The sequence below is a fragment of the Bos indicus x Bos taurus genome, chromosome 22, assembly GCF_003369695.1.
Source record: "Bos indicus x Bos taurus breed Angus x Brahman F1 hybrid chromosome 22, Bos_hybrid_MaternalHap_v2.0, whole genome shotgun sequence".
NCBI lineage: Eukaryota > Metazoa > Chordata > Mammalia > Artiodactyla > Bovidae > Bos > Bos indicus x Bos taurus.
Genome location: NC_040097.1, coordinates 10,383,859 through 10,407,911, shown reverse-complemented (window position 1 = coordinate 10,407,911; position 24,053 = coordinate 10,383,859). Strand labels below are relative to the sequence as shown.

General features: G+C 52.4%; 2 protein-coding genes and 1 pseudogene across 4 annotated transcripts in view; 2 read left to right on the top strand and 1 right to left on the bottom strand.

The window, feature by feature from the left end:
* Nucleotides 1-390: 390 nt before the first annotated feature.
* CAMKV (CaM kinase like vesicle associated) lies at nucleotides 391-12,054 on the top strand. Of its 2 annotated transcripts, none has more exons than XM_027522366.1 (11): nucleotides 391-577; nucleotides 7,597-7,705; nucleotides 7,816-7,947; nucleotides 8,131-8,205; nucleotides 8,421-8,559; nucleotides 8,703-8,823; nucleotides 8,975-9,050; nucleotides 9,149-9,285; nucleotides 9,444-9,522; nucleotides 9,757-9,844; nucleotides 10,140-12,054. In XM_027522366.1, the coding sequence occupies exons 2-11, from the start codon at nucleotides 7,611-7,613 to the stop codon at nucleotides 10,710-10,712; spliced, it is 1,515 nt and encodes a 504-aa protein (XP_027378167.1). In that variant the 5' UTR covers nucleotides 391-577; nucleotides 7,597-7,610; the 3' UTR covers nucleotides 10,713-12,054. The 2 variants fall into 2 exon arrangements, with proteins under 2 accessions (XP_027378167.1, XP_027378166.1); XM_027522365.1 differs by having other exon boundaries at nucleotides 392-570.
* A 464-nt stretch (nucleotides 12,055-12,518) lies between these two features.
* TRAIP (TRAF interacting protein) overlaps nucleotides 12,519-24,053 on the top strand; it is a 23,051-nt gene continuing 11,516 nt past the window's right edge. For both annotated transcript variants that reach the window (XM_027522367.1, XM_027522368.1), the window contains exons 1-5: nucleotides 12,519-13,577; nucleotides 19,249-19,306; nucleotides 19,817-19,900; nucleotides 21,914-21,953; nucleotides 22,866-22,993. In XM_027522367.1, coding sequence (XP_027378168.1) covers nucleotides 13,480-13,577; nucleotides 19,249-19,306; nucleotides 19,817-19,900; nucleotides 21,914-21,953; nucleotides 22,866-22,993 — 408 coding nt within the window. In that variant the 5' untranslated portion in view covers nucleotides 12,519-13,479. The remainder of the gene's footprint in view (nucleotides 13,578-19,248; nucleotides 19,307-19,816; nucleotides 19,901-21,913; nucleotides 21,954-22,865; nucleotides 22,994-24,053) is intronic.
* LOC113880955 lies at nucleotides 14,729-15,074 on the bottom strand (annotated as a pseudogene).

Genomic DNA, 24,053 nt, shown 5'->3' with positions numbered 1-24,053 from the left:
ATAGTCCATGGAGTCGCAAAGAGGCGGACACGACTGAGCGACTTTCACTCAGTTTGGGGGCTGGAAAGAGTGCCAGTACCCTAGAGACCACTACCTGCCAAGACACTCCTGTACAGTTCCAGGACTCAGGCTTTCTCCTCACACCTTCTACTCTGCCGCACCCTCTACAATGAACATCATAAGGTACCTCCAGTCCCTGTCGCCCGGTCAGTCCGAGTGCCTAAGGGAACCTTCGAGAGCCTGGCCCGGGCCGCGCAGGCCAGTGCTCACCGTCTCTGCTGCCACCCCTCATCAGCCCTTCTTCGAGTGGGATTCCGGGCTCAGGCTCCTCCAGGGTCGGGGCGGAGCCGGCGGAGGGAGGCCCCGCCCCCAGCCCGCCCCCGGCCCGGGGTGCGAATCCGGTGCCGGCGAGCGGCGGGAGATGCTGGAGGTTCGCGAGCCGAAGTGGCTGCAGCTGGCGCCGTGTCTGCCCCGCTTGCCCGGAGCGGATTCTGCCCGCCGCCCCCGTAGCCCTCGGCGCCCCCACTGAACCCGCGATCGCATCCTCCCTGTGACCGACCAGCGCTGCAGGTGCGGGGTGAGCCGGGAGGGGGTGGGCCCCCGGAACGCACGTTGCGAGGTCTTAAGGGATTGGGTCTCTGGCTCGAGGTTTGGGTAGCCGAGTGCGCGGGGGCGCTGCAAGGGCTTGGGGTCCTGGCGCGGGCAGAGTACGCGGGCTCTGCAGATCCAGGGCTGGGCGTGCGGGGTTGGGCTGAAGTTCCCCATCACCTCAGACGGCTCGGGGGTCCCAAAGGAAGCCTCTGAGACTCAAGTCCAGGCCAATCTCCCCTCCTTGTCCCCCATCCCACCCCTCGTCTCGCTGGGCTCCTAATTGTGAAAACAGTAACCTTCCAACATTGAGCTGCCCCAGGGGGTTAGGGGCGAGGGCTCAGCTGTCCCTCTGGACTCCCAGAGCCGCCTCCAGCCCCTCCCAACTGCCCCCGGACCCTCCCCCCCCACCAGCTAAGCAGTCACTAATTTCCATGACAACGAGAGTTCTTTATGGGCGACAACCTGAAGGGGGCTGGGCGGGGCTGCCGCGGGGTGGGGGAGGAGGCTCAAGACCCTGGGGACCAGCAGCCCCCTAGGCGAGATCCAGCTTCCAAGCCTTAACTCGGGGGCCTCCCCTGGGGTCCAGGGTACGGACCCAGCGCTGCGCGGTGGGGGTGGGGGACGCACATGTTTCTGCCGGGAGGTGCGGGGCTTGGTGCTCACACGTGTGCCTCCCGCATGTGTGTTGCTGTGCCAGCGGGGGCGAGTCAGCAGCACTGGGGAAGGGGGTCAGGGTGGCAGCACGGTTGGGGAGCAGGGCCCCCGGCTGGCAGGGTGAACAATGAGAGAGTGAGACTGCCTTCCCCTGCCTGTAGCATCTGGCAGAGACCCTAGGCTCTCCCAGCCCCCCATAGCTGTGTCAAACTGCTTTTGTCTGCACCCCCTAGGCAGAGCCTGCTTCACCAGGTTCCCTCCGAGGAAGCAGGGCTCTCTGTCCATCACCAAAAGCTCAGTCTGCAGCAGTCCAGCTACTGGCCAACCACCCTCCTCCAAGGGTGGCTTTGAGCCCCCCAAGGACCACCTGCAGGGACCTGGTGTCCTCCCTGTCCCCCATCTCCAGTCAATTCCTGTCAGCTTTAGGCACCTGCTGGGCCCGATTTTCCTCAACTGAGAAATTGGTGTCTCCGCTCCCCTCTGTGTCAGGCTGGGCCCTGGGCTGGAGCAGAGGTCTCTCCTTTTCGTTTACAGCATTTGGTAGGGATCCTCCTCCCGTATCAGCTACCTCTTCCCATATCAGCTGCTGGCCCTCCTCTCCCATCCTTGTCCTGGCAGGTGGGCAGTCCTTGCCCTGGGAGAAGGCTATAGAGTCAGTGATCTCTATCCAGGGAAACTGAGGCAGAGTCGGTGAGGTGGGGAGGATGCTGTGCAGTTGTTATCCTGTTTCTAGACTGCTCGGGGTGCTGTTTCTGGCCTTCAGGCAAAATCCACTGTTGGGGAGGGGGGCAGCTGTGGCAGGGAATGAGGCTGAGCTGCCAGAGAGGCCCTGGGGACCCAAGGCCTCTAGGGAAGAGCAGATGGGGGTGGGGGTGGCTGGTGCGTCTGGGCAGAGCTGGGTCAGCTGACAGGAGGGGCTGCAAAGGGAAGCAGCCAGGTCTCCAAGCTTCATTTCCATCCCCCATGCCTGTGCCTTCGACATGTTGGACCTGCCTTACCTAAGCTGCCTTGGTGACAGGGAGAGGGGCTGAGGAACTGTTGTGACCGAGGGGACCACAACAGATGGCCTCTTCCCACACTAAGTTCAGAGTCTAGGGGGATACAGGAGGGGTCAGTCTCAAAGGTCTAGGCATCAGGGGCAGCTCCTGGCCCAGGTGTGCAGAGCACATGGTCATGGAGACCTTAAGGCTCTGCTGGACATCCATAGGCCCCTTCAAAACCCCCAGCCCACCTTTTCTCCTGTGTCCTTGGGCCTGCATCCTTTTTACTATATATGAATTCTTTACCCCTCCTTCCACCGCAGGTTGTGCCTTTGTCTCTCTGTGGCCCTGCCCCTCTTTCCTAAAGTCTCCCAGTTCTTTCCTGATGAAGACCTGGGTCACAGAACACATAGGGAAGGAATCAGGACAAAAGTCTCAGGGAATTCTTGGAGAAGGGGTTTGAATAACACCTCTCCTTACCCCTCCCCCCTTTTAAAAACTTCCATCACCATAGCAACCCTTTACTCCCAAGGCCTTCTCTGCATTTCCGCTCCTCCACTCAAAGGACAGCAGGGCCCCCAGTGGGTTTTCTTTCAGGGGCTCAAAGCTTGGAACCCGGGTGCCTGGAAGGGGTCAGTTGGCTCTTGGCTTAGCCTGCATGTTTGAAGGCTTAACTTTCTGGAGACAGCACTGGATTGTATGCCCACCCCAAGACTGGAGAGCATTCCCCGCAACCCCGCATGCGCTCTCATTAGATGGGAGATAGTCAGCAGCCGGAACTAGTGACCAAGGCCCAGCCAGGGCAGGCCCCTGCCCAGTTACCTAAAGCAGCTGGATGGTAGACGAGAAACTTGACTCTGCCTCCTGACACAGACCTGAGAGCGAGGTCTCTATTTCTACCCATCCTGTGGATGAAATCTCTGCCTCATGCTAGGCAGAGCTCGGACCAAGGCAAGTCGATTACAACAGGAAACCCAGCTCTGGTCCCTGAAAGTAGACAGCAGGGAAGGGGAGAGGGTGCCTGCAGGCTGGTGTTCACAGCTGCCACTAAATCGGGAGGTGTTGCCCACAGTTGTTGGGAGGCTGCTGGAGGCCTCCTGGGCCCCTCCTGGCCTCCCTAGATTTACTGCAAGATCTGGAACCCCACATGGCAGAGGACGAGGGTGGCAGGAAACTCCTGTTTATGGGTATGAAAGGTAGGGCCGGAACCAGGCTGACCCCAGTGGAGGAGGGGCCAGGACTCTGTGGGACCCCTGGACCTCTGGAGGGGCCTCTGTCCCATTCAGGCTTCCCCTGGGCCAGACTTTCCTTAGGCTGCAATAGGGCCGCTTGGGACCCTTTATTACCAAGGCACCCATAGGCTGAGGCTCCATCAGCGTTGCCCGAGGGGTCCAGACCTGAGTAGTTAGGGAATGCTTGGCCCTCAGGCCCCTCAGAGGCTCCCCAGGCTCTGCGCTTCCCCCAAGCTCCCTTGGGACCACCCCCTGTGCACGCCAGTCAGTTTCTCCGCAGAGAATGGAAGGCAGCATGTCTCTAGGGAAATGGCTGCAATGGGACTTCTGTGCCCTCCCTTGTTCCACTGTGGACTTGAGGTCCAGCCAGGGTCCCATGTCACTGGGAGGGAGCTCTGTGCTGTTGGATGTTGACTCTGGGCTGTCCAGGCCTTCTGCCTGGCCTTCTACTGTTCTTGACGATGTCTCAGCTGCTCCTCTCAGCTTTGGGGCCAGGGCTGCCCTTGTTGCAAGCAGGTGCCTGGGGCTTGATACACACACCGGCAGCCTCCTAGGCAGCAGCAGTGGGTAGCAGATGGGAGAGTGGGTGGGGGTGGAAGGGACCAAGATGCTAATCGGAAGCAGGGGCCCTCTTTCTCCTCTCTTCGCCCTGGGGCCAGGTTGCGGGTGGAGGCGAGTGAGTGCAGTTAGATGGGTGAAGGGAGGTAGTGACTGGCTGAGATCAGGGCAGCCATGGGAGCGGGGAGGCAGGTGTCCTCCATGAGGCTTCAGGACATGGCTCCAGGTTGATGTGACTGAGCAGAGGTCCCCACGGTGGAGACAGACCCCCAAGACTGGCCCTGGGTCCCTGCAGGTCTGAGTGCATACGCACGACCAGAAGCAGGGCCAAGATCAGGGACAGGCATATACGAAACCTCCCACACTGCATGGCTGGGCAGGGAGCTATTGGCGTGGGGTTAGGGGGAGGTGGAGGTGGTGGAAGTTATCTCAGCAAAGGGCCATGTTGAACCTGGAACCTCAGGATGGTCGCCAACGATCTGTGGCGCAAATAACCTTAGGACGTCGGGAATCACAAGGAAAGAAGAGATTTAGCCTTGGTCTTGGCACCCGGCTCACGTGGAGGCTGCTCCACAGGGAGGCCAGGATGGGTAGTGCCCCTGACAGTGCCCACACTTCCTCCACTGTGTGGACACGGTTGAGCTGGCGAGTCACCTGTTGTTGGTTGTTTAGGTAGTTGCTGATTTTTTGAATGTTATAAATAACTCTGCCGTGACAAATAGGATACTGATGGGAGGCTTGGGGGGAAGGGCATTCCTGCCAGAGGGAATGGTGTAAGCAGAGCAGCAGAGCTGAGCCATAGGTCCCTTCCAGCCCTCCGAGGGGACCTGCAGGTTGAGGTATCACCCTCCCACCCAGTAAAGGGCCCTTGGATTGCAGTCTGGAAAGGGAATCGCTGCACACCAGAGCCATCGGGGCAACTGACGCAAGCCCCCTCTCTCGGATTGTTAGGCCTTAGAGATGGGTGGCCGGCAGTGGTGGGTGGCCTCGCCTCTGCTCTCAGCTGTGAGAGTGGGATTCCAGCCACATGCTCCTTCCCGGCAGATGCAGGAGCCAGGCTGTGACCACAGTGGCAAAGATACGCAGTCGGGGACAATCTTCAAAGCTTCTCTTGTTTGCCTCTGCAGTACTTCACAAGATGGCTTAAGCCCTGGCTTGAATCATGCTGATGAAAAATGCGTTTCTGTGTCCTGAGCCCAAAGAACCTGGGTGAGGGAATGGTGGAATTTGTTCCCTAATGCAGAGGGCAAATTTGAGGGAGAATTTGCAGGACTGGGTGCCCTGGGAAGCAGGTAACCTCCTCCTGGGAGGAAGCAAGCGCCAGCCAGGGCCGGCCAAGGGGCTTATGTGGGTCCTGGCCTTTGACCCCGGCTGGCAGAGTCCCTCTGAGCAAGCTTCTTCCTCGGGTGGGAGTGTCCTCTCTCCTCCATACCCTGTGGCTGTGAATCACTTCAGGCAGGGCACCTAGGTATTCAAGGCCCCAGGCGAGGCGCTTTGCACAGCAAGTGCTAATCAGGCTGGTGAGAGACCGTGCACAGTCAGAAGCAGAGCAGTTTGAATGCAGCCTTTTGTGTGAAGCGTGTTATCACCCCAGTGTCACACCAACCGGGCATTAAGGAGGCCAACTTTGAGTCAGATCTGGGAAGGTCCGGACTCTCTCACCAGTTCTCCTCCTGAGGTTTACCTCTGAGCAAGGGCTGCGAAGGCCTTTTCCTGCGGGTGCGGGCACCAGTCCACCCTGCATCCCAGGTGAGGATTGGGCTGGCAGGGTGGCAGATCCGTGGGGTGCCACGCTCCAGGTGCCAGAGTGCCTGGAACCTAGTGCAGTCAGCTGTGCTCCTCCTTCTGCCTGGAGTAGCCACCCGTGGCCAGAGGCCTCTCTCCTGGGCCCAATGGCCAGGTCTCCTGTGGGCCCTGGCAGTGAGGCACAACGCAGGCTTGTCTTGCTTTTCCAGAGCGTTACCCCTGCACACGTCTTGGCAAATCCTTTCCCTCTAAGGCCCGGCCTTAATGCTGCTTTTTCCTCAAAGCCTTTCCTCGCTTCTCTACCCAGATGGGGGTTCTCCCTCTGAGGAATACCCCAAGCACTGTGCCTGAATGCAGTATTTATTAAATCAGTAAAAACAACCACAGTACAAATTCTAACAGAAAATGAATGAACAGTAGACATCATCGACTCAATGGATGATGTTTGAGAGAGACAGTGAAGCACAGGAAAGCCTGGCATGCTGCAGTCCATGGAGTTGCAAAGAGTCGGACACGACTGAGCAACTGAACAGCAACAGAATAAATCTGCCCCTCTGACACCCAATTCTTTCCCCCAAAGGGACTCTTATTTTCTTCCAGAAAGGACTTTGCGTGTACACAGATACATAAAGTTTAAAAAATTTACCCCAGTGTAGCACCCTTTACCCACTGTTCTGTCCCCTGCTTTTTCTCACACTGTCTTACTGCAGCACATTTTGATCTATTTTATTCTTTTTGATAGTGATCAAGTATTCGGCAGTATGTAGGGCCATAATTTTTACTCACATTTTTTATTGTGAAATATAACAGAAATCTAGGAATGAACCCAATACATGTACGTACATTTATCCAAATTATTATAAAGCTCAGACCTGTGAAACCACTACTCAGATTCAGAAATAGGTCCTCCAGAATCCCCCCCCAATCACAACCTCTTTTGTTTCTCTTAGGAGGTCTCATGCTGTTTACTTCCTAGAGTTATAGCTTGACCAGTATGTCTGTATCCTTAAACAGTATAGCTTAGTGATGCCTGTTTTGAACTCTGTATCAATAGATTCACATTCTATGTATTGTGGTTTTTTCCACTCAACACTTGTATTGGTGAGATTGACCATGTGGTTGGGTAGAGCTGTAGTTCCCTCATTCCCCTCATTTCCATTGTTGTGTAATAATATTCCATTGTGTGACTCTCCCACAATACATCCTGCTGCTGATGGGTATGTGGGCTGTTTCCAGTTTGGGGCAATTCGGAATATTGCAGCCATGAGCACTCTTGTATGAGTGTATGTCCTGCTGCACTAATGTATATGTTTCTGTAGGACATATATTCAGCTGTGCAATTGCTGGTTATTAGGGAATGTTCGACTTCAGTAGCTTCACCAAACTGTTTTGCAAACGAGAAACTTGCCCTCCACCAGCAGTGCTCATGTTCTTCGCATCTTTGCCAGTGCCTGGCATCTTTAGATTTGTGGAGATGACTCTGACAGGTGGGTAGCTACAACCCCCTTCATCTGTGAAATCACTGAAATTTAAATCAATCATTTGATAAATCTCTTTTTGATTATACATAATGCAGAATGAGTCTAGGATATGTCAGCTTAATATATTTTTCATAAGCAGGGGCTGTTGTAGCTTGGGCAGCCAAGCTAAATGGCTGGAAGTATGGCCAAAAAGGCAGGCCTTGGATCCCAGTCTGACCACCCTCTAGCCCTTCCTGGTGTAGACTCGGCCTCTGGCTTGATCTGAGCCAGGCTGGGGTTTCCCAAAGACAACCTCTACATTGTGCGGAGAAGTGGGGAGTGGGACTGCTGAACCAGACCCCATCCTGTCTGCAGCTCAGAGCCCGGCAATGCCGTTTGGGTGTGTGACTCTGGGCGACAAGAAGAACTATAACCAGCCATCGGAGGTGACTGACAGATATGATTTGGGACAGGTCATCAAGACGTGAGTGCCGGGTCTGTTGGGCCAGGGTGGGCGGGCCAGGGCTGGGAAAAGGGGAGTGGAGTACAGCCCATGCTGAGGCCAGGGCTGAGTGGAGTGCCTGCTGGCTGCAGTGAGGAGTTCTGTGAGATCTTCCGGGCCAAGGACAAGACGACAGGCAAGCTGCACACCTGCAAGAAGTTCCAGAAGCGGGATGGCCGCAAGGTGCGGAAGGCAGCAAAGAACGAGATAGGCATCCTCAAGATGTGAGTGTGAGGCCCTGGGGTGGCGACGGGGAGGGGAGAAAGCAGGGCAGGGCTTCGAGGGCCAGGGACCTCAAGCAGTACCAGCCTCCGGCCAGTGAGTGTGCTGTGGCCCACAGTGGCCACCAAAGCCTCTCTGAGGGGCTTCTCCCAGCTCTAGGGCTTGGCTCTTCTCTCTGCCGCCAGGGTGAAGCATCCGAACATCCTGCAATTGGTGGATGTGTTTGTGACTCGCAAGGAGTACTTTATCTTCCTGGAGCTGTGAGTGTGGGTCTGGGGTTCCAGGAGTCCTTAGTCCTCCCAGGTCTATACCTGCTCTGCCCTCTGCAGCCAGGGCAAGCCCCACTTCTGGACCCTTGGGGTCTCAGGCCCGTGTGCCTTGCCCAGCCAGCTGCCTGGTGTCGGTAGCCTGCCCACATACTCCTGCCCCACCCCCGATCCTGCCCACGCCAGGCTCAGGGGCTGGTGTCCCTCAGGGCCACGGGGAGGGAGGTGTTTGACTGGATCCTGGACCAGGGCTACTACTCGGAGCGAGACACGAGCAACGTGGTGCGGCAGGTCCTGGAGGCGGTGGCCTACCTGCACTCACTCAAGATCGTGCACAGGAACCTCAAGGTGAGGCCGGCAACCAGGCTGAAGGGTCAGTTGGCAGCTGGCCTGGGGCTGGGGTGGGCAGCACTTTGGGGCCATGGTCCAGCCTCTGAGGGTTTCATGGTATCTTCATCTGCCCACCCGCATGCCATTCCTGGCTGGAGCAGCTGGAGAACCTGGTTTACTACAACCGACTGAAGAACTCAAAGATCGTCATCAGCGACTTTCACCTGGCTAAGCTAGAGAATGGCCTCATCAAGGAGCCCTGTGGGACCCCCGAATACCTGGGCAAGCAGGGAGTGGGGCAGGGCAGGGTGGGACACAGCCTTTAAACTGGCTCAGGGTAGTGGAGGAGGAAGTCCCCATCCCAGCAAATGGGTGTGGGTGTACAAGGCCAGGCCAGGGCTGATACTGACCAGCAGATGGATCCTGTTTGCAGCCCCAGAGGTGGTAGGCCGGCAGCGGTATGGACGCCCTGTGGACTGCTGGGCCATTGGAGTCATCATGTACATCCTGTGAGTGGATCAGTGGGCAAACAGGCTGGCAGTGAGGTGGGATGAAGGTCTGCATCCATGGCCTTCCTGAATGACCCTGAGTGTGGGCCCCCACGCAGGCTTTCAGGGAATCCACCTTTCTATGAGGAGGTAGAGGAAGATGACTATGAGAACCACGACAAGAATCTCTTCCGCAAAATCCTGGCTGGTGATTATGAGTTTGACTCTCCATACTGGGATGACATTTCACAGGCAGGTGAGGAGGTACCCAGCATGAGAGCAGAGTAAAGGGCTGGTGTGGGGGACTGCTGTCAACCTTCTCTGCTGGACTCTGATCCCATCCCCGAGCCCATTCATCACCTCTAGACTATGAGAGGGGTGCCCATGCCTAGACTCTCCCTGGCTTTCTCCCAGCCAAAGACCTGGTCACAAGGCTGATGGAGGTGGAGCAAGACCAGCGGATCACTGCAGAAGAGGCCATCTCCCATGAGTGGTGAGCAGGGAGCAGGGGGGCAGGCAGGAAGGATGGGAGGAGGCCAGGGGTTCCTTGTCCTCTGTCTTCCTCACACCTAGCAGCCTCCATCCTTGAGGCCTTGAGTTGGGTTTCAGGGGGGTACCCAGAGCTCAGGCCAGCTCAGAGGGTCTGCCTAGGATCTTATAAGGAAAGGGCACAGTCTCCATGAAGGCCGTATGCCCTCAGATCTAGACACACTTGTACCCTTTCCAGGATTTCTGGCAATGCTGCTTCTGATAAGAACATTAAGGATGGTGTCTGTGCCCAGATTGAAAAGAACTTTGCCAGAGCTAAGTGGAAGGTAAGGGTTGGATGGCTCTCTTTCCTGGCTTGATCCCCAGTGCTCCTTCTGGCACCAGTTTCTTGCCTGCATCACACCCCTGCAGACATACACAGGCTTTTCTTAAACCATCAGGTGTAGCTGTAGTCACTGTTATGACCTTTAGGCAGGTGTGCTGAGCAGCTGGGTCCCTGGCCCTGGGGTGGTCAGAGGCAGCCAGAGCCTCATGGAACGGTCTGGGTTTGGCCTTTGTGAAGAAACAGATCCAGTTTCCATAAGCTTCACTCTGAGCCTCTCTCCACTGTCCTTCTTTCAGAAAGCTGTCCGAGTGACCACCCTCATGAAACGGCTCAGGGCCCCAGAGCAGTCTGGCACGGCTGCAGCCCAGTCTGCTCCAGGCACAGACACTGCCACCCCTGGGGCTGCAGGCGGGGCCACGGCTGCAAGTGCAGCTGCCTCAGCCCTTGGGGGCAGTGCCACCCCAGCCACAGCGGGTGATGCTACAAAGAGTGAGAATGTGGCCCCCGCCGACCGTAGTGCCACCCCAGCCACAGATGGCAGTACCACCCCAGCCACTGATGGGAGCGTCACCCCAGCCACTGATGGGAGCATCACCCCAGCCACCGATGGGAGTGTCACCCCAGCCACTGACAGAAGTGTTACTCCAGCCACTGATGGGAGAGCCACACCAGGCATGGAAGAGAGCACCGTGCCCACCACCCAAAGTAGTGCCACACCGGCTGCCAAGGCTGTTGCCACCCCTGAGCCGGCTTTGACCCAGCCGGACAGCACAGCCCCAGGGGGCGCAACAGGCCAGGCTCCACCCTCTAGTAAAGGGGAAGAGGCTGCTGGCTGTGCCCAGGAGTCTCGGAGGGTGGAGACCAGCTGAGGGGGCAGGCTGTGGGGGGCGGGGGATGGGCAGGAGGGTGGGAGAGTGGATGAGGGGCTTCTCACTGTACATAGAGTCACTGGCATGATGCCCTCGCTCCCCCCCGCCCCTGCCTCCCAGCATGGGGCATGTCTGGGGGCCACAGGAGACCAGTCTCATCTCCTGTGTGTATGTGCGTGAGTGATGGGCAGGCCAGAGGCGGGACCAGCCCTAGCCCCTGCATGGATTCCTTGTGGCTTTTTCTGTCTTTTGCTAGCTTCATCAGTTTCTGTTTCTTGTGGGATGCTGCTCTAGGGATACTCAGGAGGTCCCTGCTCCCCTGCCCCCCTCCCCTTTCTGCCTCACAGTTCCCCCCTACCCAGGCAGGCCCTGAAGGTCCCATCCTCTCCCAGGCCCTAAATTGGGTGGCCTTGCCCTGAGAGCTGGTCCTCCAGCGAGGCCCTGTCAGCGGTCTTAGGCTCCTGCACATGAAGGTATGTGCCTGTGGTGTGTGGGCTGCTCTAGGAGTGGAAACAGGCTGATATAGAGAATGCTGTAATCTCGGGCAGAATGCTTTAAGACAAGATGGGTCACATGGCTGGGGGCGCTGCTTGGTAGCCATGGGGGTCCTCAGGAGTGAAAGAGAATGAGTTGGGGGTAGAAGCTCCCACCTCTGTCCCTGGGATGTCTCTCCTAAGACCCTTGCGCTGTTTCCTGACCTCCTGGGTCCTGCGCTTCAGGAGCCTGCAAGGGGAAGGAGGAGCAGTTAGGATGTGGCCATGAGATCTGGGAGGGTGGAGTGCAGACCCAGGACCTAGTGTACCAGCCTAGCTGGGTCCTTACCCTGGGCTGAACAAGGACAGCTGCCGCTGGCTCTTCCCAGATGGGCTCCCTTAGGCTCAGTCCACAGTCCTCTCCATCCCAGGCAGGGGGCCTGCTGCCTGGCAGTGTCCCGTAGTCTGATTTGGGGGTTTGCCCTTCACGGGGCCAGATTTTCTGCTCTCTCAATTCAACAGTGAAATAGACAGGAACACTCTCTATGTCTATGACCCACTTCCCCTTCTATCAAGGCTTAAAGAGAGGCCCAGGTGTCTCTGGGCCATGCTGAGTTGCTTTTGCTGGAATGAGGGAGTGAATAAAGCTCCCCAGTTTCCTAATGGAGGCTCCTGGCAGGTGCCCTTTGTCAGACCCTACTAGAGCCTGGGCAGGCAGCCACACTGGTCCCAGCCCTCGCTTGGCACTCGGGGGTAGTCCTGCCCTTCTCCCTGCATGCCTGTGGGTCTGCTCTGGTGTATGAAGGTCGGTGGGCTGTGTACCTGCTGAACCTGGCAAATAAATGTCACTCTGCCAAAGCCTCTGGCCACCCTCTCGCCTTTGCTTCCTCTATATTACTGGGGAGGGCCCCTGGAAGGCAGTGGGGAGGGTAGAGGCTGGGGGTAGTTTCGCTGGTAGTGGTCTGAGCTCAGTGCCATGTGGATTGCTTGGGATGCCACAGGACGGTCCTTGATGGTAGGGGTGGGGTCCTCTGGACTCTAGAAAACCATGTGGGGCTACTGTTCTGACAAGTCTTGTTGAACAAGGAGTCCTTATCTTGACTTAAGCATAAGACCTGGAACCTCCAAGGGCCATCCACCGTAGGGAGAGACCTTTTGTACATGGCCAAAGTGGGTTTCCCTGGGTTGTGGAACGGGTGCAGGATAGGCATTACACAATGATTCTATCCTGCCCTTTGTGTTGATTTCTTCTTCCTGTAAACAACACGGTCGCTTTCCACATACATCCCAAGGACTTCACTCTGGGTCCACTTCAGGTGGAACAGATAAGCTTTACATTATGGGGCTGTGTATAAATTTTTTTTCTGGGAAGAGGGTAGTTAATCACAAAAACTCCTAGGAGTACTCCTTCCAGCCGAGATTAGCCCAGGTGAACTCACCAGGGATGCCGCTCTTCCTCAGAGAGGATCCCAAAGACAACTCTGATGTGGGAATAATAAAAAGGTTTGTTAGTCACTTGTCTAAGATGTATCTGGGCCTCCAAAATTACAACAGTCCTGAGGCAAAACTGATCCTCCCGAGAGCTAAGACCAAAGTCAGGATACTGGCCCTGCCACCTCTAATCACCTCTAAACTCAGGAATCAAGTCTTGCTTGTATAGATCCGGCGTGAGCTTGAGATGTCCTGAGTGGTTCATCTTTCTAGGACCACTCAGAAAGGAGGGCTAAGAGAATGCAGCATTCTTTCGGTCTGGGAACTATGGGTTTCCACTATACGGTCAAGCACCGCCCAGAGCCCAGGGGACCCGCTCTCTATCGGGACTGTCGTCCCATTCCCTACTCTACTCTCCGAGAGCAGAGAAGGCTGCGCTGAGAGAACAGGGCTCAGAAAGCCCGTGCCCAGCGCACCTCGAGTCACCTCTGGCTTGGGACCATAACGCCCTGTATTGCCCCCCAAAGGGGCCCGGCTAGCAGCCTAGCTGGTCCCCGTACCAATCCAACGTTGCGCTCCCGCTGTACCTGCGGTCTCAACCGCAAGCAGCCTGAGAACTACCGCTAGACACTTTCAGGCCCGCGCTCCGCCCCAGGATTCTTCACGGCCGCGGGGCCGTTAAGCCCCGCCCCCCGGGGGTTCGTCCAATCGGGACCCAACCTTCCGTGCAGCCACTTCCGATCCTCTCACGGAAGTTGCGCCGTGGAGCCAAATTCGAAGCTAGTGAAGACGCGGAGGCACGGCCACCAAGCTGGACCCGTCGCCGTTTCCTTGGCTACCTCGGCTACTCGAGACCAGTCATCATGCCTATCCGTGCGTTGTGCACCATCTGCTCCGACTTCTTTGATCACTCCCGCGACGTGGCCGCCATCCATTGCGGCCACACCTTCCACTCGCATTGGTGAGTGAACGCTGTGTTGGAGCTGGCCCCTCGCTCCCGTAGGGCTACCGGACAGTAGGGTGTCGGGGCTCCGGGCGACCCGTCCCCGGAGCCCAGACTGGTGATGAGGAAGGCATTAGATGGGAATCCCACGAGAGTTCCTGACCTAGGCAGAGGCGAGTTGTGTGGCAGGCTTACCGGAGGAGGTGACAGCTGAGCTGAGGCTGGGGGTGGGGACAGGGGGAGGTACAGGCTTGGTTTAATGAAGACTGAGTAGAGGTTTCTTTGATTGGCTTGCAGAGAGATGTGGTTTCAAAATTATTTGTCCTTGCAGATGCTTTCACCACATTAGTGAGCCCTTTGTTTTCTGCCAGACCTGGTAACCAACAGTCTACTGGATTTGTTGTGGTTTGCTTGATGATTTGGAATGATTCTGTCCGATTCTGTCCAGAGTCGTCTTCTTGGTCAGACACTCCACGGTATTCACTGACCTAAGCAAACCCAAATTAACATCAAATGGCAAGGAGGTGCTCTCGAATCAAGGTGTTCTGCTGATTGGTAGGACCATTCTGTTGAGTGCACAGCTGGTGGGGGGACCCCCTGGTAGCTGTGGACAGGCTGAGTCCTGAGTTTCTTTTTTAAATTGTGATGAAATACGTGTAACATAAAATTAACCATTTTTTACTTTTCCTTTTTTTTTTTTTCCCCACTATACACTGTTCTATTGGAGTAATATATATATATATATATATATATATATGACTTAACATTTAAAAAAATTTTTATTGTAGTATAGTTGATTTACAATGTTGTGTTGATTTCAGCTATACATAAACTTATACATGAATATGTTTGAATATTCATGCTGCTGCTGCTGCTAAGTCACTTCAGTCCTGTCCGACACTGTGCAACCCCATAGACAGCAGCCCACCAGGCTCCTCTGTCCCTAGGTTCTCCAGGCAAGAATACTGGAGTGGGTTGCTATTTCCTTCTCCAATGCATGCATGCATGCTAAGTCACTTCAGTTGTGTCTGACTCTGCAACCCCATCATGGACAGCAGCCCACCAGGCTCCTCCGTCCATGGGATTCTCTAGGCAAGAATGCTGGAGTGGGTTGCCATTTCTTTCTTCACATTTAACACTTTGCAAAAGCTTACTTAACAAAAAAGTTCAGTTATGAAAATGTATATGACCTGATTTTTATATCATAGTAAAATAGGCCCTTTGGAAAGGACATATGGAAGCAATTGATTTTTCTGGTGAACACACCCTTAATTTATACTTGCTCCAAAACTTCTGATATGATGATACTATTTTCTCATATTAATACCATTTCAGTATTGTTCTGTTGCCCAGCTTCACACATTGATCTCTTACAAGATTCATAAAGGAATCAAATTCCTGCAATATTTCTTGGACGTGTCTGCCACCATTTAATTTCAATGAAAACTTCAAAAATTTAAAAAATTTTTCAGGAGAATGTTTACTCAGTGAGCTCGAAGATGCTTTCCATTTTGACCATTTTAAGAGGACAATTCAGTGGCATTAAGTACATTCACAGCGTTGTGTCACCATCACCACTATTTCCAGAACGTTTCCATCAGTCCAAACTGAATCCTTTAAACAATAATTTTCCATTCCCCCCTTCCCACAGCCCATGGAAACCTCTAAACAGAGGTTTAGAAAGTAAAACTACTTTCTGTCTCCGTGAATTTTTCTTTTCTAGGGACCTCATATAAGTGAAATCACATTTGATTCTTTTAAGTTTGGCTTATTTCACTAAGCATAGTGTTTTCAAAGTTCATCCATGTTGTAGCATGTTTCAGAATTTTACTCCTTTTTATGACTAAGGGATTATTATTCATTGTATGAAAATAACCCATTTTGTTTGTCGCTTCATCTGTTAATAGACATTGGGTTGTTTCCATGTTTTGGCTACTGTGTGTAATGTTACTATGAACATTGGTGTACAAGTATATTTTCAAGTTACTAGTTTCATTTATTTTGGGTTATCCCGAGAGGTGGACTAGCTGGATCATATGGTAATTCTATGTTTAATGTTTTGAAAAACTGCCCTTCTGTTTTCCTGTGTCAGCTGTACCGTCTTATGTTCCTACTAACAATTCACAAGGGTTCCAGTTTCTCCACATCCTTGCCAAACTTTTTTTTTAATAATAGCCATCGTAATGGGTATCTTTGCTTTTCCTGTCTGTGTTTAAAGCTATCAGTTTCCCTCTTGGCACTGCTTTTGCTGTCTTACACGGTTTTGATATGTTTTCATTTTCATTAATCTCATGGTATTTTCTTATTTCCCTTGCGATTTCTTCTTTGACCCATTGGTTATCTAAGAGTGTGTTGTTTAATTTCCACACATTTGTGAATTTTCCATTTTTCTTCAGTTATTGATTTTTAGTTTCATTCTATTTTAATCAGAAAATCTATTTTGTGTGATTTTCAATCTTTTAAAAAATTTTAAGCTTTGTTTTGTGGCCCACCATATGTCCTATCCTAGAGAATGTTCCATGTGCACTTGAGAAGAATGTGTTTTCTGCTATTGTTGGGGGGAGTATACATCTGTTAGGTTAGTTGGTATAAAGTGTTGTTCAAGCCTTCTGTTTCCATATTGATCGTCTGTCTGATTGTTCTATCCATTATTGAAATTGTGTAATATTAACACCTCAAACTTTTATTATAGAACTTGCTATTTCTCCCTTAATTCTGTACAATTTTCTTTCATATATATATTTCATGTCTATTTTGTTAGGTGTATATGTTTATAATTGTTATTTCTTGTTGGAGTGAGCCTTTTATCAATATATAAAGTCATTATCTCTTGTATGCTTTTTTGACTTAAAGTTTGTTTTGTCTGACAATAATATAGTTACCTCAATTCACTTTTTGTTACTATTTTTATTTATTCTGCTTGAAATTCATGAGGTTTCTTTAACTTGTGGAACAATTTCTTTACTCAGTTCTGGGAGACTATCAGCCATATTTCTTCATATATTGCCTCTATTCCATTATCTCTTTTCTTTCTATGTTAGCGTCTCATTTCTGCTGTAACAAATTACCACTAACTTAGTGGCTTAAGACAACAGAAGGTCTTTTCGAGGTCAGAAGTCCAAAATGGGTCTTGCTTGGTTAAAATGAAGATGGAAGTGGGGCTGTGCCTTCTTTGGCTCATGGCCTCTTTTGCCATCTTCAGAGTCAGCAGTGTTACATCTTCAAACCTCTCTGTATGACTCTTGACACTCTGTCTCTTCTATAAGGATGCTTGTGATTACATGAGACACCCCTGGATAATCTCCCCATCTCCTTAACTTAATCACAGCTCCAAATTACTCTTTTTGTATAAGGTAGCGTATTCACAAGTTTTGGTAATTAGGACATAGAGGTGAGGGCGTTATTTTACCTAATGCTTTCTTCCTGAAACTTCTAATTATATGTATCCTAGACATCATGGTAACTTTTATATCTCTTATCATTTCTTACGTATTTTTCCACCTTTCTAATTCTCAGTGTTTCCTCTGACATATCTTTCAATGTACTGATTCTTCAACTCTGCCTAAACTGCTATTAAATTCATCCATTGAATTCTTAATTTGGGCCATTTGTTCAGTTTTGGAATTTCTGTTTATTTCTTACTAAGTTCTGATATGTCACCTTTTATTTTCAAATTCTCTTTTGATGTTTTCGATCTTAATTTTTGTTTATCCGGCATAGTGTATCTGTCATGGTGAGTGACAGTTCCAGTGTCTGAAGTCTCTGTGGTTATGTTCTGGTTTACAATGTGCAGTGCTTTCTCTTGTGTAACTGTTTACTTTAAAACCAAGCATTGTATTGAAATATAGTATAATACATAAAAGTACAAATATAAGAAATGTATAGCTTGCAGAATTTTTGCAAACTGAACACACCTATGCAACCAGAATTCAGAGCAAGAAACTAGACATCAGCACTTCAGAAACCTCCTGCTGAGAAAGACTGGGACCGGGGACACTCTTCCAGAATGCTTGCATTTGCACCTAGACAAATGCCTCCTCAAACAACAGAATACAAAGAAACTATAAGGGACTAAAAGTAACTACATGCGTGCTCAGCTCGGGCAAACTCTGAACAAGAACATACAAAAAGGCCAAAACCCAGCTGCCATTTCTGAGGTCCTGGAGCAAAACCAGGGTACTGTACAGGATCCCTCCACACAGGACCACCAAAGGGGTGGGCACACTGCCACCTAAGCTACCACTGTGGCTCAGCCTGCCAATCCGCCCCTCTGCACTCACCCCATATGAGGAACCCGCTCCTCACTCCCCTCTCCCCAGCGAGCAAGCAAGGACACCTGTTGCTTGTTTTTGCTCCCTCCTGGTGCAGTCCCAAGAAAGCCTTGCCTGAATTTCTCCTCTGGCCTCTTAACCAGTCTCTGTGGATTAAAGAGTCCAAGGGCCCCGTGCCAGAGAAGGCAATTGCACCCCACTCCAGTACTCTTGCCTGGAAAATCCCATGGATGGAGGAGCCTGCTGGGCTGCAGTCCATGGGGTCGCAAAGAGTCAGACACGACTGAGCGTCTTCACTTTCACTTTTCACTTTTTTGCATTGGGGAAGGAAATGGCAACCCACTCCAGTGTTCTTGCCTGGAGAATCCCAGGGATAGGAGAGCCTGGTGGGCTGCCGTCTATGGGGTCGCACAGAGTTGGACATGACTGAAGCGACTTAGCAGCAGCAGCAGCAGGGCCCCGTGCAGTCTTCCAGTTACTCCCACCAGTCCACCTTTCCTCCACACATGATAGCCACCGTCTTGACTTCCAGCAACATAGATGAGTTTTGCCTACCTTTTACTCTATGTGAATGGAATTAAACACAATTTACTGTTTGTTTTTTTTTTTGGTATCAGGTTTCTCTTCTTCAATCTTACGTTAATGTAATTCACCCATAATTTGTTCTGAGTTATAGACTCATTCATTCTCATTGCTGTGTAGTATTCCGTCATCGTGCATGGTTAGCTTTGTATTATATGTATTTGAAAAAAATATTTATAGAAAAAAAAAATTGCAGTCTAGAAAGATGGTATCATCTTCCCAAAAGGACTGGTTTTCCCTGGTCCCTGGGGGGGATTGTCTACAAGTAGGCCAACTAGTAGATTGTCCACTACATCTTGATTTTGTTTTGACTGCACTACCTGGCTTGTGGGATATTAGTTCCCCAACCAGGCAGTGAAAGCACAGAGTCCTTTACCACTGGACCAGATAATGCCCTAGTAGAAGAATATTTTAAAGTTTAGGGCAGATCGATGGTGCGTAGCTGGGCTGTGTTTTACTTTTACTTCTGCTTGCTACCTCTCATTTACCCTCACTTTGAAAGTTACCCCTTTGGAGTATTATAATTCCTGTCTCTGAGGGACCCTGACTTTGACCATTGCCCCTAACCCCAGTCAAAGCCTAGAAAGTTGATAAAATTACAGCTCAGGGGAGAGAAGTCCAAGCCAGCAAGGGCAAAAAAAAAAAAAGGCCAGTTGGTTGGATTGCTTGCACTAGTCAGACCTTGTAGGATATACCATCACTACCTGAGGTGCTACCCTCCTGGGTGGGCAGGCGATGGGTCAGAGAGGAGCAGTTCAAATGCTGTAATGGTCAGGGTGGCTACCTGGCCTGTATGTCTCCCCTAAAACCAGTCTGTTTTTCTGTTCTCATTCCAGCCTAATTCAGTGGTTTGAGACAGCACCAAGTCGGACCTGCCCGCAGTGCCGAATCCAGGTAAAGTTGGTGGGGTGAAAACTCCTCAGCTAAAGACATTCCTTGCCAGGGAGCAAGGATGAGGAGAGGTCTCTGAAGCAAAGCAATGTCTTTGACCTGTCTGGACCATCTGGTTTGAGGCTGGTTGAGCCTCACTTGCGCTCTTAAATAGTGCGGGAGGCCTGCTTTTGCCCAAGGGGAGCTGGCAGATGGACTCGTTGCCTGGGCCAGTCTTCACCTGGCTAGATTTAGTCTCCTTATCTGCCTTTCCCCTGCAATGCCCACCACCTAGAGTTGGGGTATCTTTTGAGCAGTTACCACATGGATCTGTAATGACATGACATCTGTAATGACATGACTCAGTAACTAGTGGTACCCAGCTTGGGACACCTACAGGATTGCAGAGGTCACCTCTATTCAAGGGATGTGCTGTGAAAGGTTAGGCGGGAGATGGGCTTGGCTGCATGTCCCCTGTCCTCCTTGCCCATGACCCAGCTATGCAGTCACGCTGTGTCTTGTTCTTTCATTCAGGTCGGCAAAAGAACCATTATCAATAAGCTCTACTTTGACCTTGCCCCGGAGGAGGAGAATGTCTTAGATACAGAATTCTTAAAGGTACCCAGACTTTATCTCATTCTGCTGAATCCCAGGCCCTCTGAGAGTTCACTTTCTGCTCCTACCCAGGGAGGGTACCTAGAGTCTGGAGATGGGTTCTGGAAGGGGAGACTTGATAGAGAATTCAAGGCTGGGGACAGTCAGAGCAGAGAATAATTGACGATGTTCCAGTCATTGGAGAAATCCTCTGTCAGGAAGGGAGCCACTTGACTGTGAGCCCTCCTCTTGGGATTTCAGAGCAGTTCTGACCATAGTTTAGAATGTGTCTCTCGAAGTCCCCTCACCTTACAAAGAATGTACAACCATCTTTTCCAGTCCTCAGCCAGGGAAGACGTGCGAACCCATTGTTCGCAAACCTGCCTGTGCCTCACAACTGCCTGGGCAGCTTGGTGTGTATCCAGGTGCCTGAGTCTTTCCCAGAGCAGGAGTGGAGGGCAGGGCCCCTGGAATCAAGATATGCAGCCAGGATGGAAACCCACACTGCAGGGGAGGATGGGTGGGTTCCCTCCCACACTTCTACTGCTTCCCCCTCCCACACTTCTACTGCTTCCCCTCCAAGCCTAAGATTTAGCTTGCTTTGTGCACAAAGGGATTGGATTGGCAGAAACCTCTCAAGGAAGTGGGATTGGGGTTTGCAAGTGAACCTGGACTCTGAGGGTTAATTTTCTGGGCATCTGTCAGATTAGGATTCATTTGGCCCTGGCCCCCGGGGGGGCTGTGACGTCCTTGGAACCTCACTGCTTCAAGACGTGGAGCTTTTGTGCTTAAAGCTAACGTGTTCATCGTCATGGTAACTGCTCCCAGTTTTAAGCCGTGTCCTCCTTGTGAGAAAAGCAACAAAGGCAGCTTCAGTTCTTTCTGATTTTCTAAGCCATATCTGGGAGACAGGAAGGCAAAATCTTGAGTAGTTTGGAGCAAGGGCTTGGAAGGCACCCTGCTTGGGTGTGGAAGGTGCTAGGGGACTAACAGTAAGGTTGGGCTGGCAGCTGCTCTCAGGCAGCCTGTGTGTGCCCTTTTCTACCCATGGCTTCTAGCTGAGATGTCCAGCCTGTTTAACCAGCTCAGCCACCAATAGCTCCTGCCCCAAAGTCCTGAGTAGAGAGTTTGACAACAGGAGCTTAGCCACAACAGGGACCCGGCCTTATATTGGTCATAATATGAGTTTTGCATTGACCTGGGAAGAGTAACCTGGATGAGGATTGTTCTGCATCTAGCTACCATCACGGACCCTAGGCCAAGTCTTTGAGGTCTACTGAGCCTGGTTTTCCTGCTTATGGAGTAGGTACATCTCTTGCCCACAAGGGTGTTGAGTGCATGGGACTCCTGAATGGGAGTTGGGCTCTCTTCTGCCCCAGCCTCTCAGTGGTTCTGTGGCAGTGGCTTTGGAACATATGTACAGGCTTGGGGAGGCTCATTTGACCCTCACAACAGTCTGGTTAGAGCCTAGCACAGGTGAGGTTTCATCTAGGGGTGAAGAGTTGTCTTGGCTCCCCTACCCTATTGGATTCTGGGGCTGGAAGAGTCCTGGTAGACAGAGCCAGCTTAGGGCTGGGAGCGGGTAGACTGTGAAGCAGGTAGGACCCAGGGTGGAGGGAGCAGTGTGGCCCAGGGTGCTTGGCCATCCCAAATCTGTGTCCCCACTGGGTCCAGCTAATGCCAGGGAAGGTCAGGACGGGCACAGGCCCGAGGAAACAATGGAAGCTTCTGCCATAAAACCAACTGCGCAGGCCAGGCTCCACTTCTTTTGCCCCCTGTTATGCCTCTTTTCCCGTCCTAGGGTCTTGTACCTGAGATTATCCTCATTTTACCGACTTTTAAAAAGACACTCAGATAAAGCAAGGCTTCTGTCTCCCTTATTGATCTCACTTGGCCTTGAGGAGCAGCAGGTTCATGCTTCCCTGGGCCCACAGGCCTCATTGTCCCCACCTGGGGCTCCCCACAGACCTTATGTGAGGCTGGGTGGGGGCCAGCTGTGATGCCTTCTTGCTGCTTACTGTGAGTATTGCCTTGCAGAATGAACTGGATAATACCAGAGCCCTGCTTTCCCAGAAAGGTGAGTTCCCAGAGGCCTTGGGAAGCCCCTGACTTGGGTACTGGACTGAGGCCTGGGAGGAAGGCTTCAGCCTTCTGGCATATCCAGGGGCTCTCCCTGCTTGGTATATCCAAAAGTCTTATCAGCTCTTGTGATGACAGAAAAGGAAAGGAAAGGGAGGTGACTGATGCTGTTCACCCAGATGAGGTGAGCCTCTTCTTTGTCTGGGGCTGCTTGCCTAGGACCCAGGCTGGGAGGAGTCTACCTGACAGGTCAGAATATTGTAGTTGAGGGTTCCGTTGCCAGATTTGGCAGGAACCTGCTTGAGGGGTTTCCCACATAGCTCAGTTGGTAAAGAATCCACCTGCAATGCAGGAGACCCCAGTTTGATTCCTGGGTTGGGACGATCCCCTGGAGAAGGGATAGGCTACCCATTCCAGTATTCTTGGGCTTCCCTTGTGGCTCAGCTGGTAAAGAATCTGCCTGCAATGTGGGAGATCTGGGTTCAATCCTTGGGTTGGGAAGATTCCCTGGAGAAGGGAAAGGCTACCCACTCCAGTGTTCTGGCATGGAGAATTCCATGGACCGTATAATCCATGGGGTCACAAAGAGTCGGACACGACAGAGTGACTTTAACTTTGACTTTTTCAGTGCTTGAGTTCTGGGATGATGAATTAACTAGACCATGGGATCAGGGAGCAGTGAAATCTTTACTCCAGTAACTCTGAGCGGCAGAAAAAGGGTCTCATCCCCAGAATGGCTGGGCATCCCTGGTTTGGTGCTTGCCAGAGAGATAAGCAGGCTGCCTGACTTGTGGCCCACAACTTGTTCCTCACCTGACTCGGGTGGGGTGCTGGGGCCCAGGGGCCCAGGTTCTCATAGTGCATAGTGGACAGGCTTCTCCTCTCCCTCTGTCCCCCACCCCTGCTCCAGAGAAGGAAAAACGAGACAGCCAGCTCATCATCGACTCTCTGCGGGACACGCTGGATGAGCGCAACGCCACTGTGGAGTCCCTGCAGCGGGCCTTGGACAAGGCCGAGATGCTGTGCTCCACCCTCAAGGTGAGTCCCCAGCCCCCGTGGGCACAGGTTGGTGGGGAGATACAGTCTTCCTCCTGGGCTCACCACTGTGGGCTTGTCTTTTGTGTCTGCCTTGGTCAATACTGTGGTCTGTACAGCTGTAAAATGGAGGGAAATTCCATCTTCCCCAGGCCTCCCACCCAGCCCTTGAGAAAAGGGTCGTATTGCCCGCATCTGTGGATGTTGTACTAGTTAGTTTGGAGAGGTGAGGCCTGCCCAGTGCTTCGTGGAAGGACTGCTCAACCAAGACCTCAGTGAGCCTAGGCCATGTTTCCCAAAGTGGTTTGTACTCCACTGACAAAGCCAGCCTGAAGAACCTTCCATTAGCTTGCCTGTCCTTGGCTGGGCTGCTCTCTGGAGCCAGATCAAACAGCATCCCAGAGAGGAGCAGGGGGCCTTTGAAGTCGGCTGTGCTGAGCTGACCGGGCAGATCAAAGCCTTCAGAGCAAGCGGCTCTAGAACCAGATGAATTTTGTATCAGCCTGGGTTGGTGAGCCTCTTGCTCTCCAAGGGGCAGGAAGTGATTGATCTGAATCCACAGTTGAAATTCTGACCTCATATGAAGGAGCCAGTCATTGCTGGATGCCATTTGAGAAGGAAAAGGACCCATCCGGGTGAACAGATAGGGCCCCAGGGTGTTCGCCATTTCTGGCTCTGCTTGGTGGCTGGATTGGATCACGTGGCCTGGCCAATGGGAAGGAAGGAGCAAACCAGCACCTGGCCACAGAGCAGGAGTGTGTTGGCATTCCCAGGTCAGAGATGAAGTGGCCAGGTGCTGAGGGCAGCTGTCCTACCCTGGCAACTGTCCATAGCTGATGGATAGCACAGCCTGGATCTGTGCTCCAGGCTTCTTCAGCTTCCTCCACAGTCCCTGGACTCTGGCAGCCCCCAGCAGGCCTTTAGATGCTGAGAGTGGGCTATACCGATGGTAAGACGTATCTCAGAAGGAAGCAAGCCAAGGGGGTGAGGAAGCAGCTGGTCCAGGGCCTCGTAGCAGCAAAAGCACACGTCAGAGTGGGGCCCAGGAACCTTACCTCCTGGG